The 11,876-nt window shown below is 43.9% G+C and overlaps 1 protein-coding gene across 1 annotated transcript in view; it reads left to right on the top strand.

The window, feature by feature from the left end:
• Positions 1-11,876, top strand: part of EYA2 (EYA transcriptional coactivator and phosphatase 2) — an 86,984-nt gene that overhangs the window by 63,811 nt on the left and 11,297 nt on the right. Inside the window, exon 10 of the mRNA XM_084217842.1 lies at positions 10,449-10,538. Coding sequence (XP_084073968.1) covers positions 10,449-10,538 — 90 coding nt within the window. The remainder of the gene's footprint in view (positions 1-10,448; positions 10,539-11,876) is intronic.

Raw genomic sequence — 11,876 nt, 5'->3', positions numbered from 1 at the left:
CTCAGGAATTGGAAATGGTTTATAATACTTATAAAAGCATTATTGGCTGGTGGCTTGATCCAAAGACAACCAGAGGCTTTGGTGGGCTTTGGAACAGACCTTAAACCAAGAGGGAAATGCAGCACACTCAGACAGGCTGGGAACTGTTAAATAGTAGCACAATTCAAAACTATCAAGAACAAGTGAAGCAGCCAGAGGTTAATAGTTTCAGAATCTCGTACTTCAGTAGTGCAGGAAGTGTTAATCTCCAAGTAAATGAAGTATCAAAACCAAAATTCTCCATAAAAGAATTCACGTGCCTGTAATTAGACATGCATATGCTTATAATTAAATCTCTCACATGGAGATCTTGCTTCCCTCTGTCTTCCTCTGGAAAAGGTGTGAGTTGATGTGATCCTGACCATCCCCTGGCCAGCATTTATCTCCCAGTATCATCCTGTCTGTTGCACTAGTGGAGCTGCAGGTGCTCAAAGAATTAGTCTGTAAAGTTGTTCAAGCTGAAGAATGGCAATTCTCTCTGGGGTGATTTTTCTTAAAAGATGGGAGGAGGAACACCAACCACAGCTTCAGAGATTTGGGTCTAAATCCTGTGTTCTTTAGCTTAGACCCAAATGGTTGTGTCTGTTGCCCCTTTGTTGGTGATGGCAGCAACAGGCAGCTGTCCAAAAAATGAGAAAAAAAGAGCAGGAAGAACTCATAGAAAGCCACGTTATTAACGGGTGATGTTTCAAGGCATATTTTCTGACCTAATTTAATGGGAAAATTCTCTTTGTTGTCTCTATGCTCTTAACATAGATACAGCCTCCTCAGGGCACTGAGAGTTACCCTCAGGTGTTTAGAACATACTTTGTCCACAGCATCAGTAGCAGTTAAAACCCAAAATGTACTAAAAGTTGAAGCATGAAGGAATAGCCCAGCCTAGGCTGCTCCTTTTTTGTCGTCTCTTCCCAAACCCTTTGCTGTAGCCCAGGGATTGCAGAGTCATCAGAAATTTGGTCTTAATTTCTTTGCCATAGGGTGACAAGAAAAGGCAACTCCCCAAAAGTTCCAGAGGCAGGTAACCCTGGTATTATGTTCAGGAGGGTTTATAAAACCTGTTCTGCAGGTTTCTGATCACTCTATGGGTGCAGAATATTTACCATGTGCCTGCAGACCTCAGCAGATGTCGACCCTTGTGGCTTTTTGTGGCGTCCATGGAGCATTTCTAATCCTGAGGTGTGTGTGATGGATCCTGCTCCACGGGCTGCAGGCTTGGCCATGCCAGCAGAGGTTTGTCCCCAGAGCATTGAATATAGTGGGGAAATGGCTCCAAATCCAGAACAGTGCTGCTGGGCTTTCACAGGAGCTGGTAAAGGGCAGGGGGCTCGTTTGGCACAGCAAGGTGACCACAGACCCTCATTTGGTGGTAGTAATTCAGAAACAATATGAGGAGATTGCATGCAGTCCTGTACCAAAAGTAATCATGACTCTATTCCTCTTTCCCCATCTGGGATATTTGCAGGATTGTCCCATAACCTGTGTTGTCTAAGCCTTAAAATTTCTCAGACTGAAAGAGACGCAGAAATTTTTGTTCAAGTGTTATACTGCAGTTTCATTCTCATGCTTTTTGAAGGACTGGAATCAAGAAAAAAGGGAGCAGTGGGTATGTTGCTTTCCCTAATTTGAGGGAGCTCTGTGAAGCCAATATATTTTCTTAGTATTTTGTATTGTTCCAAGAATGTGTATTCTTGTTCTTGGGATTGAAGTGTCCAAGTGACTTGTGAGTAGAGTAAAAACTGGAGTTAAAATTCACCTTTACATGCCAGATACTCCAAAATGCTGGAATCAAATGGTGAGGATTTTATTTTAGTCTGGGCTTAGAGATTTGAACACATAGGACAGTCCAAGTTCTTGAATTGTGTTGGATCTTTATCAGCACTTTGACAGTGCCTGCTGATACCTGGGAGTTCAGCTCTGTAGAATTCCCTGCAAGAGCCATACCATTTCTGAGATTGTTCAGCATGTGGAATTAGCTCAGACTAAGAAACACAACTGCAGAAATGTGTAAAGCACATTATGTCCTGGTTTAAAATCACTCATGGTTTAAAATCAAGCCATGCCCTGGGTGTAGGTTGACCTTCAGTGGAAGGGCTGTAGCTGTCCTGTGTGACCTGGGAGCTGGGGCTGTGGGCTTGCTTCACGTGGAGTGAGAACCTGCAGCGTGCCTCAGAGGTGCTGGTTGGAAGCACAGGCTGGTTTTCTGTGACAGCCACATTTTTCTAATGCTTTTGTGTTCCAGAAGTGGCAGTATGAGGTTTACTCAAGCCATGGGCAGACAGGAGATGCCCTCAGCTTTGCAGCCTGTGCAAACATGGGCTTGGCCTCGCTGATGAGAGACTTGCAGTCACCCAGGAGAGGGCTCACCAATCATAGCAGGACCTTTTGGAGAGAGTAGCAAAAGTTTCTGCTTGGCCCAGTTGAGGACAGGACATAAATATGATTTTCTAGCATTGGAACAAATGTTATAGCTGCTGCGTGCTGGCTGTGAACTGGAGTGTCTTGTTCTCACCAGAAATGATGTTGTGGATCTAAGAAACCTTATTCCTCAAAAGTTTCACTGGCTGTTACATGTTCTTATGAAAAGTCTTCCTTTGAATGAATTATAATTTCCAATTTTAAAAAAAGTCATTGAAAAGTTCCGCCTTGGCTCTGCTCGAGATCCTTGTAAAACCCTCGGTTTGATTTTTTAATTTCTTTTTTTTTTCCCCTTCCCTGAACACTTCAAGTAGCTTGTGCTTTTTGCTGCTTTGTTCTCTCACAGGACCCTAAAGCCAGGACCTGATTGAAACACCATGGGGATTTAATCAAACCTGCTGGTGATTCATGCTCCTAATGGCCCAGCCTGTCCTTTACCGCTTTACAAACTGAGAAGGAATAAAACCCCATTTTATTGCTCGGCTGTTAAAAACTATTTGTAGAAGTTGCTAAGGTTCAAATCAAAAGGGGCCTCCCTTGAGAACTATTAGTTAATTCTAAGTGCCAGGGCATTGCTTTTTTCCCCTTCTCTCGCTTGAGATGTGGCCTTATATCATGACTGCTGTTCAAACATCTGAGAGTTTTCCATTCCTTTGACAAACATGAGCCAAAGTGCTTAAGGACATCTGTTTATTTTATTTCTTTAATGAGAAAACCTTCCAATTTCTTACTGGCTCAGCTGTGTTTATTTACATTTTGTTAGTCATATGTGTGGGGCACCTTGGGACATTCAGAACCTGCAGAGGCCTCTGCTGAGGGCTGCTAGCAGGCATCCCGGGCAGAAAGGCAGAATGAGCCCTTCCTAAGGAAAACACAGCCCTTGGAACTCCATAAAATAGATTTTCAAAACAAATAGAGCCTAATTCACTCAGTAGATCATGGATTAAGTCAAGATGAATACAATTTGGAAAGGATTTTCTGAGGAAGTTGGAGATTTTTTTACCCACTGGAGGCTAAACCTTGTGTTTAATGCCTTTTTAAGTTAAATTAAAGAAGCATTCAATCACTGCAGGTAATAAAGAAGTCTGTTACTTTAGACATGCTGCTGCATCAATTATTTAGCTCATTATTGGAGAGAAGGGAGTAAATAATTCCAGCCATTGGGTTATTTCAAATGTGTATTTCGGGAGCAGACATCTGTGTTTATCGTGGGGATGAGAAGCAGCAGAGCCAGATCCCGGCAGGTTGGAGGTGGGCACAGAGATGCTCTGAGCTCCTGTGGATGTAACCCCTTGTCCTGGAGCTCAGGGGAGCTGGGGGGTTCTGAGCAAGCTGCCCACGTGGCATTTGGGGCTATGAAAGGATTATTTTTGACATAAAATAAATTGCAGAAACGATGGTGGGTTATGAAACAAGCTCGAGGAGAGGGATCCTGCTTTCCAGTATGGCTGAACTGGCTCTGAAGTTTCAAGGGGAAAAGTTTGAAAAACCAAAGGGACATGACTTCTTCTAGGGAGCTGCATGTGTAAAACATGGCATTGTGCTGAGGATTGCACTCCATGGTGTGTTTCCACCAAGCTTTCCAGAAGTTTTGTGTTTTTCACAGGGCTGTCAAGGGCTTTCATACAGAAATACAGTGACTTTCCTGTGCTGAGGGGAAGGAAATGAAGATTAATTTGGTTTAAATTCCACTCCCTTTTCTGAAATGCATGCCACATACAGTAGAAAGAAATTATTTGTAGGTTTTTGGTCATGAACCGTTTGTATTACTAAATAAAAATAATTCCCATCAATCCTCAAGCATCATGGCCCAGCTTTTAACCTGTATTTAAGTACATATTCCCACAGCACTGGAATCCACTTCAGGCTTGATGGGTTCAGAGCCTGGATGAATTAGTGAGCTCCTTGCTGCCTGTCCCTAAACCTTCCTTTGCAGAGGGAGGAGAGACTTTTCACCCTCTGTTTGACCCTAAATGTGAGGATTTAGTGACCTGTGTCCCCACTTGGTGATTGGAATAATTTCCATCCATATGTGAAGAGACAAGACGGTAAAAAGAGTTGTTCAGTAGACAGCAAGAACATTTAGGAGGGTGAATATGCAAAGGTAGCTGAAGAAAAGGGATTCAGTTATATTTGCTCTCCATCACAAGGTCACACTGTGCTGTCTTATGACAGGAATCATTTCAGTTCAGTAAATTGTCTCATAAACCTGGATGGTTCAATCTTTTCATAAACAATGTCTTTATTTTGGTGGGAAAAACTTTGGATGCTGAAAAACGGAGAGGTTCTGTTTGAAAAGGGATGATCCTTTTCAAAAAAGCCTGATGTAGTCCCTTAAGTAAATCACTTCTGAAAATGGCTTTTGGGTCCTCAGCCGCTTTCCTTACTTTAAACAACTTTTCTCACAAATACTCACCCTCACTGGGGAAGCTCTGAGAGGCTCAGTCTGCTGTAGCCTGTCTTACTAAAGAGATAAAATTGCAAGCTAAGCTACTTAGGTGCAGTTAGTAAAAGAGTGAAATGTATTTTTTTCCTGAAAAAGACATGAATTTACTTGAACTAGAGCTCGTGCACATGGTTAATTTCCCATTATTCTGGGAAAGTCTTGTTCGTGTCTCAAATTTTGATCAAGGTATAAAATGTTACAACGAAAGGATGATTATTCTCACAGACTTTTTTTTGTTCAAACATGTGGCCCTGATATTTGTATCTTTGAATTTTTTTTTATTTTTTATTTTTTTTAATGCTACAACCGAGCTGGTCCATTTTCCAGGCGTTTCCAAGTAATTAAACCCAATTAAAACTATTAAATTCTTTCTTTTGGTGACAACTTTGTTATTAACAGATAACCACAAGGAGGAGATTTAACTTGGAAGGCCCTTGATTGTATCCTAATCCGTCTCTCACCTCTGGCTGACACCTGTGGCAGATAAACCCTATAGAATAGGAGTCTGCTGAATACTCTTAATTAATACTTTCTTCCTTGTAGAATAGTAATTATTTGCTCACGGCATAAATAGGTATTTGGCAGGGATTTGAAAGGACTGATTAGTTTTAAATACCGGGGCTTTATTTTGGTGGGGTTTTTAAGGGAGGTGGTGGTGTCTGAATCCAGGACCCACTGACTTTGTCCTGACAATCTGAATGTCGAGGTAATTGCCACATTGCTGGAGAGAAGCAGAGTCAGACAAGAAGCAGATCTGTTATCTGCCTCAGAGGAGCCAGCTCTGCCCCTCTGCTAATGGCCTGCAAGTCTGAACAGGGACCCTGCCAGGCAGAGGGCTCTGGAGTGACTTGCACTTGAGAGATTGCCAGAGATAAATCTGCTTCCCCCTTCCTCTGAGAGCCACAGCGTGCAGGAAGGGAGAGCTGGCCCTGGACACGCAGCCTGCACTGGCTGCAGGTGTTAACAAACACTGGTCCTTGCAGGGCATGCTCCAGGGCAGGCAGAAGCAGTGCAGGAAAAATCAGTCTGTGCGTTCCAGGAGGTCTGGGAGAAGGTGCTGTCAGTGCAGAGCCTTGGGGAGGTGATGGGGCTGCAGTGTGAGTGGGACTGAATGCCCAGGGTGATGTCAATGCAGAGCCTTTGGGAGGATGCTGGGGATGCAGTTGTTTGTTTGCCTCAAAGCCCCAGGGCTGCTGTGCAGGTAGAGCCAGCACCTCTGGCAGCTCAGCTCCTGTGCAGCTCAGCTCCTGGAGGGGCTCCAGCACGGTGCACATCTCAGCATCCTGGCTGCAGTTAAAGCTGATTTGGGTGTGCATGCACATTCTGCATTCCCTTTGCTCTGCTGAAATGCAGAGTAGTGGGAGTTTGGTGTGGTGTGAGCAGATCTACCTTCCCACTGCTGTCATTTCCTTGATCACCTCCAGCTTTCATGGAAATTATCTTCAATACAAACTATTCAGCAAGGTCCTTTCAGCAGTATTCTGCCATATTATTACTTGAAACAAAGGTTAAAAATAAAAACTGAAATAGAATTTAATTTTAGGTGAGGTGTTAGTAGCCCGGAGGATGTAACTGAACTCAAATTGTAATTCTTAAAACACAGTTCACTTCAAATGTAGAGAACTGCTTCAAGGGTTAGAAGCAGTGCATGCAAGTGGCCAAACTAAGAGCAGCACTGGCAACCAATGTGAGCTTGTGCCACTGGCATAGGAAAGAAAATGAGCTCCTTGATAAATGAGTGCTTTAGTCTTCCTTTACAACACAGAGGCTGCTGCTGCCCATGTTTTCTTTCCTCAAGTGGGAGTATGTGCTGAGCAGGCAGCAAAGCTCCCCAAAGCAAGTGGATGTGGAGCTGGAGCTGGCAGTGCCTCCCTTGGAGTGGAAATTCCTCCCTCCCAAGGGGTGGCCGTTGCCAGCAGTGGGAGCAGCCCATCAGAAACTGCAGGGACGTGTCCAAGGATGCTCTTTAGAGAAAACATTTCTGATCAAAACGTTCAAAAATGCTGACAGTGTTTCAAAATGTTGAAAAGGGACTTATTCTTTGTATGTTTTCATCACTTGTTGTTTATGAAGCAGCAGTAGGGAGTGGGGGCTTTTTTACCTCTAGGTTCTCCCAAGGTGTGCTCTCAGGAGAAATGGGAGCTCTGACACTGACTCCTGGTCTTCAGAAGTGGGAGTGGAGGGTGTGTTGAGGAGGAATGAATAATTCAGAATGATCCCTTCCCTCCCCATGCTTGGCTCCCCCAGGTTTCCATGGGAGGCAGCTGTTGAGGCTGTGCATGGGAGGATCAGGAATGCTTGGTCTGAGCACCAGGGGTTTGCTCTAAAAGTAATTTGTGGGGCTGTTACAGTTTGACCCTGAAGGAAACTCCGCCAGTGGAGCATGGCAGAGATGAGGCATGTGGGGATACTCTGTGCTGCTGTAAGTTTTATTTACAAAAGGAGTTTATTGCCTGTTTTGCACCCCTGCCTCTCATTGTCCTTGTTTGTGAAAGCATGACTGGTAGATTAGCACAGGGAGGACCTCGCTCTCCTAAAGTTACTAAACAAGCACTCAGAGTTGAGTTTTTAGATTAATCTGTTTTCACTGCAAAAAGTGGTTCCTGGAGGAGATTTGATTTCAAGCTCTCTGTGGTCCTTGGGCTTCACATGCATCAGGAAGCCTTGGCTGGATGTGTTGTCAGGAGCTGGTTCCCAGGGCTGCTGGGCACACTTTTCCTGCAGAATGGTGTTAGCAGGGATCACTGGGAACACAGCTCACACTGCTCCTGCATGGGCAGCACAGAGATGTCCTGTGGTGGCACAGGGTTTCTGTGCCTAGGAAGGGCACTCCATCAGCATCTTCACACCAATTTCATAATCCTCTTTCTGATTATTTACACACTGTACAGAGGATTTGGATATGCTAATCTCATTTTTGGTGCAGCCTGATTTTTGTGTTTGTTCCTCCTTGAACTGACAGCTGTAGCAACTTTGTCTTTCCTCAGGGTGGGCACAACCTCTGGGACTGGTGCTTCTAGATGTCCAGCACTGCAAATAAGTAACTGCTGGAGGAACCCTGCCCCTCTGCCTCTAGACACCTCTGCCACACTGGGAGTGCTGCTTGGCCTTAAAACTTTATCAGCCTCTTTAGCACTTGGAATTGTGCCTTGCTGTGGGGGAAATGTCCACACTGTGGAAGCAGTGGTGCCAAATCATTTCCCCAAATGACTTCCCCTCTGGGTGGTAAAGTGCATTTTTCTGTTTTGTTTTCATTCCATCATATTCAGTATCTCAAGAGAAAGATTTTTTTTCTTTCCCACCCCCACCCCCATCTACAGTTTGGTTTCCATATTGTTTAGTGAAAGAGAAGGTAACTTCATACACTGTGGAAATGTTTCCTACTCCCCATTAGTGATTAATACCAATAAAGCCAAAATGAAACTTAGGGGATAAATGACAGATAGCAACCAATGAGATTTCCTGAAAGAGTTTTAAAGGCTAATGATCCTTGAAATGTATAAAAATAAATTGCTTCATTAAAAACCATTTTACAAAATAATTTCTTCCTAGCAGCATATTTTCTTCAAAACAGTTCCCCCGTGTAACTACACCTGGGTAGTAAAATTTGATTCAGTGCTGCTCCTGTGGGGCCTCTGTGAAATGCCCTGGTTAGGTCTGTGTCCCTGTGCCTCATCAGGGGAGCAGGTTTGGGGCTGAAAATGAGAGACATGTTCAAGGCAAGTCTGTTGGAGTTTTTGCTTTGTGCCCTTGTCTGTGGGGCAGCGACAAGAATGTTTAAAGTGAGTGACAGAGCTCCTCTGTATGGACCCAGGGCTGGTGAGGCACACAGGGCTGAAACCACAGCCATTCTGCTCTAATTAAAGAGAGCTTCGTTAGGAATGTGCAGTAATTGGCTTGGTGTGGAGCACACCATCCTGTCAGCTTGATTGAGATGTGCTCACCCTCCCTGCACTGTGCTCCCTGTTTGAGCTCCCCAGTCAGTTCATTGCTGTGCTGTCCTGCAGCAACAGGACCCACTGAAATCTGCAGAAAATTAGAGCAGAGACTCTCTTTAACTGGGTGGGTTTCCTCTGCTGAGCTCACACACCAAGGCAGATTTATTCAGATTTATACAGATTTATACATCAAGATGAGATCCCTGACCTACTGAAGATGAATGAACAACAGAAAGGAAAATTCTCTTGTGGGAATGTGAGCTTTTTCCAAGTTGTCTGTTGTTCAGTTTGAACAGGCACAATGCTTTTGTGCTGTGACTGTTTATCAAATTAAATACAGATTATTTTTGCTTCTGTTTTTGAACTGTTTAATCAGTAAGAAAATGCACTGCTGGTAACTTAGTTTGCATCAGTGTGTTTCTGTGCTCTTGCTGTGGATTTGGGAACAAGGCTAGTTGTTTGGGGGCAGGAGGGGTGGTTGGCTTGCTGACTTGGTGGGGCAGTGAAGTGACAGCCTTTTCACAGGCTCAGTGCTGTCTCAACTGGGAAAAACATTAATTTTCTAGGATGAATTAACCAAACTCACTTAAGTAGAGCTGCAGGTAGCATCATCCTTCTCCAGGGGAATTCACTGGAGGTTGTGTCAGCGCTGTTGGCAGGAGCAGGATCTGGATGTGAGGAAGTTCACGTGTCCTTATGGAGGTGCAGGAGATACTTTAGAGCTGCCAGCACCTGCATCTCCACATTCAGTGGTTTAAAAGTCCTTCCTTTCCATGTCCTTCCCTTCCAGGAGGAGTTGGGGACCCTGAGTCAGACCCACAGGTGTTGGGGCTGGAGCAGCTGGGCACAGTCAGGGGCCCTGGGTGCGCTGCCATTCCCAACACCAGCTGCACTGAATGATGAACCTGTCCTGCATTTCTGCTGTGTCTTGTCTTTTGTTTTTTCCTTTTATTTCTTTTTTTTTCCTTATAAATTTTATGGGTTTGTTTGGTTGGTTTTTTAAGCAATATTGTTATTTGGTGTAGCTGCAGTTGGGGCTCTGCAAGGCTGCTGTCCTGAGCAGCAATAGTTGTACTGGACAAGGATTTTACTGTGTAATAATTGGGTTTACATGGCAGGATGGGGCTGTTCTAACTCTGCTGATGCTGGTAAATAAGTAGGCAGCTTCAGTGGGAATGGAATTGTTGGTTTGAAGGACAAGTCAGGAAAGAATCACCCTCTGCATGTTGTGTTGCTGGGTAACTACCCCCAAGCCAGTCACTCACTAATGATGCTACTGGAAATGATTTTTTTGTCTAACCTACAGAAGCAGTTCTTGCATAGTTTCAGGTGTTTAAAGGAGCTTTGTATCATCTGAAGTGTGAGGGCTGTTAGTGGTCACAGACTTCCTTCAAAGAACAGAATTTGTTTATCTGGGAGAGCAAGAGAAAGGATGGGGAAATCATGATAGTGTTAAAATACACTTGGGAGGTAAAATTACTTTAATAAATGTATCTTAAGAAATAGGAATGTGTAGATCCTGGGTTCAGTCTAAGATCTCCCACCCCCCACACCTATCCCCAAAAAAGAAAATCAAAGTGAATGGAAAAACCCTGATTTTCCCCTGACAGGACACCACAACATCTGTGAGGATAGGTCTCATGATGGAAGAAATGATCTTCAACCTTGCAGATACACATCTGTTCTTCAATGACCTGGAGGTATGTGGCTGCTTATTTTATGTAGCATCTTTCTCTGGAATCATTTGCATGTGGTCTAGAAACTTGGGGGATTTTGGACAAGAAACTTTTTATTTTTGACCCCAGAGAAGTGGAAACATCCCTTTGACAGCTCCATTCTGTTCAGGGTTTCTTTTTTTCTAAATACTCAGTTAATAATGATGGCTTTGTGCAGATTTACCCAATGTAATAATGAGGACATTGCTGCTGCTTCTCCTGAAATTTGCTATTTAATAATTTTATTCAGCTAAATTGGCATAGATGAGGAGTTCAGTGGGGATTTCTGGTTCATTCAGTGCTTGACTGCAGTGTGGTCCCCTCTGTCAGGGGAGGCACAGCCTTTCCTGCCACCTGGCTCTTGCAGCCTTGAGGTGTCACTTGCTGAGAATTGTTATTTCCTTTCAAAGACAAGCACCTGAGCTGACAGATTTTTCCTCTTTCAACTTTTTTCATAGTGGGAGTTTGTGATGAGGGCATGGAAAGTACAAAGTAAAATCTTTCTCTTAGGGAAAAAAAAAAACCCAGAGCTCCTCTTTGGGAGCCCAGGTCATTACTTAAGTAGTGATGATATTTACTGCAGAACCATCACCTTTCACCCATCAGCTCTCAATATGTGGTGCAGCAAAGCTCCATGTCCTGCACAGTGACCCTCCAGAACCCCTCTGCCTTTCTAGATTTTTGCAAGAATTACCAATTTTAAAATAAGTTTTCTCTCTTTTTTCACTTACTGCTGTAAAATTTTAAATCAAGCAGGAAATTGTCTGGCCTTCATCAAATTGTGCACATTTGTCAGTCGGTAACAGCTCTGGGCACTGGTGGTTTGGTTTTAGCTGAGCTTTTTCAATGCAAAATTGATGGATGATGGAGAATTAAAGAAAAGTAAACGTGCCTTAGAGAATTTAATTTTCCAAAAAAGCCATGTCAGTTTGGAGGAATTTGCAGTACCAGAGTCATCCAGAGTTACCCACCCTACTCCTTCATTTAGGATGATCAATAAAAGCCACCTTTGTGTACTCACAGTGGTATTTAAGGATCATGCATCGCTGAGTACTGGGCTTTAAAAATTGCAGTGAATGACATCCTTAAACATGCAAAAAGGGATTTGTGAAAAGCAGCCCAGGAGTGGGTTCAGTTGTGCACCCACAGCATTACTGTGTACATGAGCACCATCATGTGGTGCAGGGCTGGACAGACAAAATGAGCTGGAACTGCTCAGGGCAGAACCATTTCTGGCCATCTCCTGTGCTGGGGCAGAGTGGGAGGTGCTGCAGGGAGAGTTTCCCATCTGAAACCACGGCAGGAGTTCTCTCAAACACAAAA

The sequence above is a fragment of the Fringilla coelebs genome (genome assembly GCF_963513975.1).
Source record: "Fringilla coelebs genome assembly, chromosome: 18".
NCBI classification, from domain to species: domain Eukaryota; kingdom Metazoa; phylum Chordata; class Aves; order Passeriformes; family Fringillidae; genus Fringilla; species Fringilla coelebs.
The sequence above is the reverse complement of the archived record's forward strand: the minus strand, read 5'-3'. Positions and strand labels throughout refer to the sequence as shown.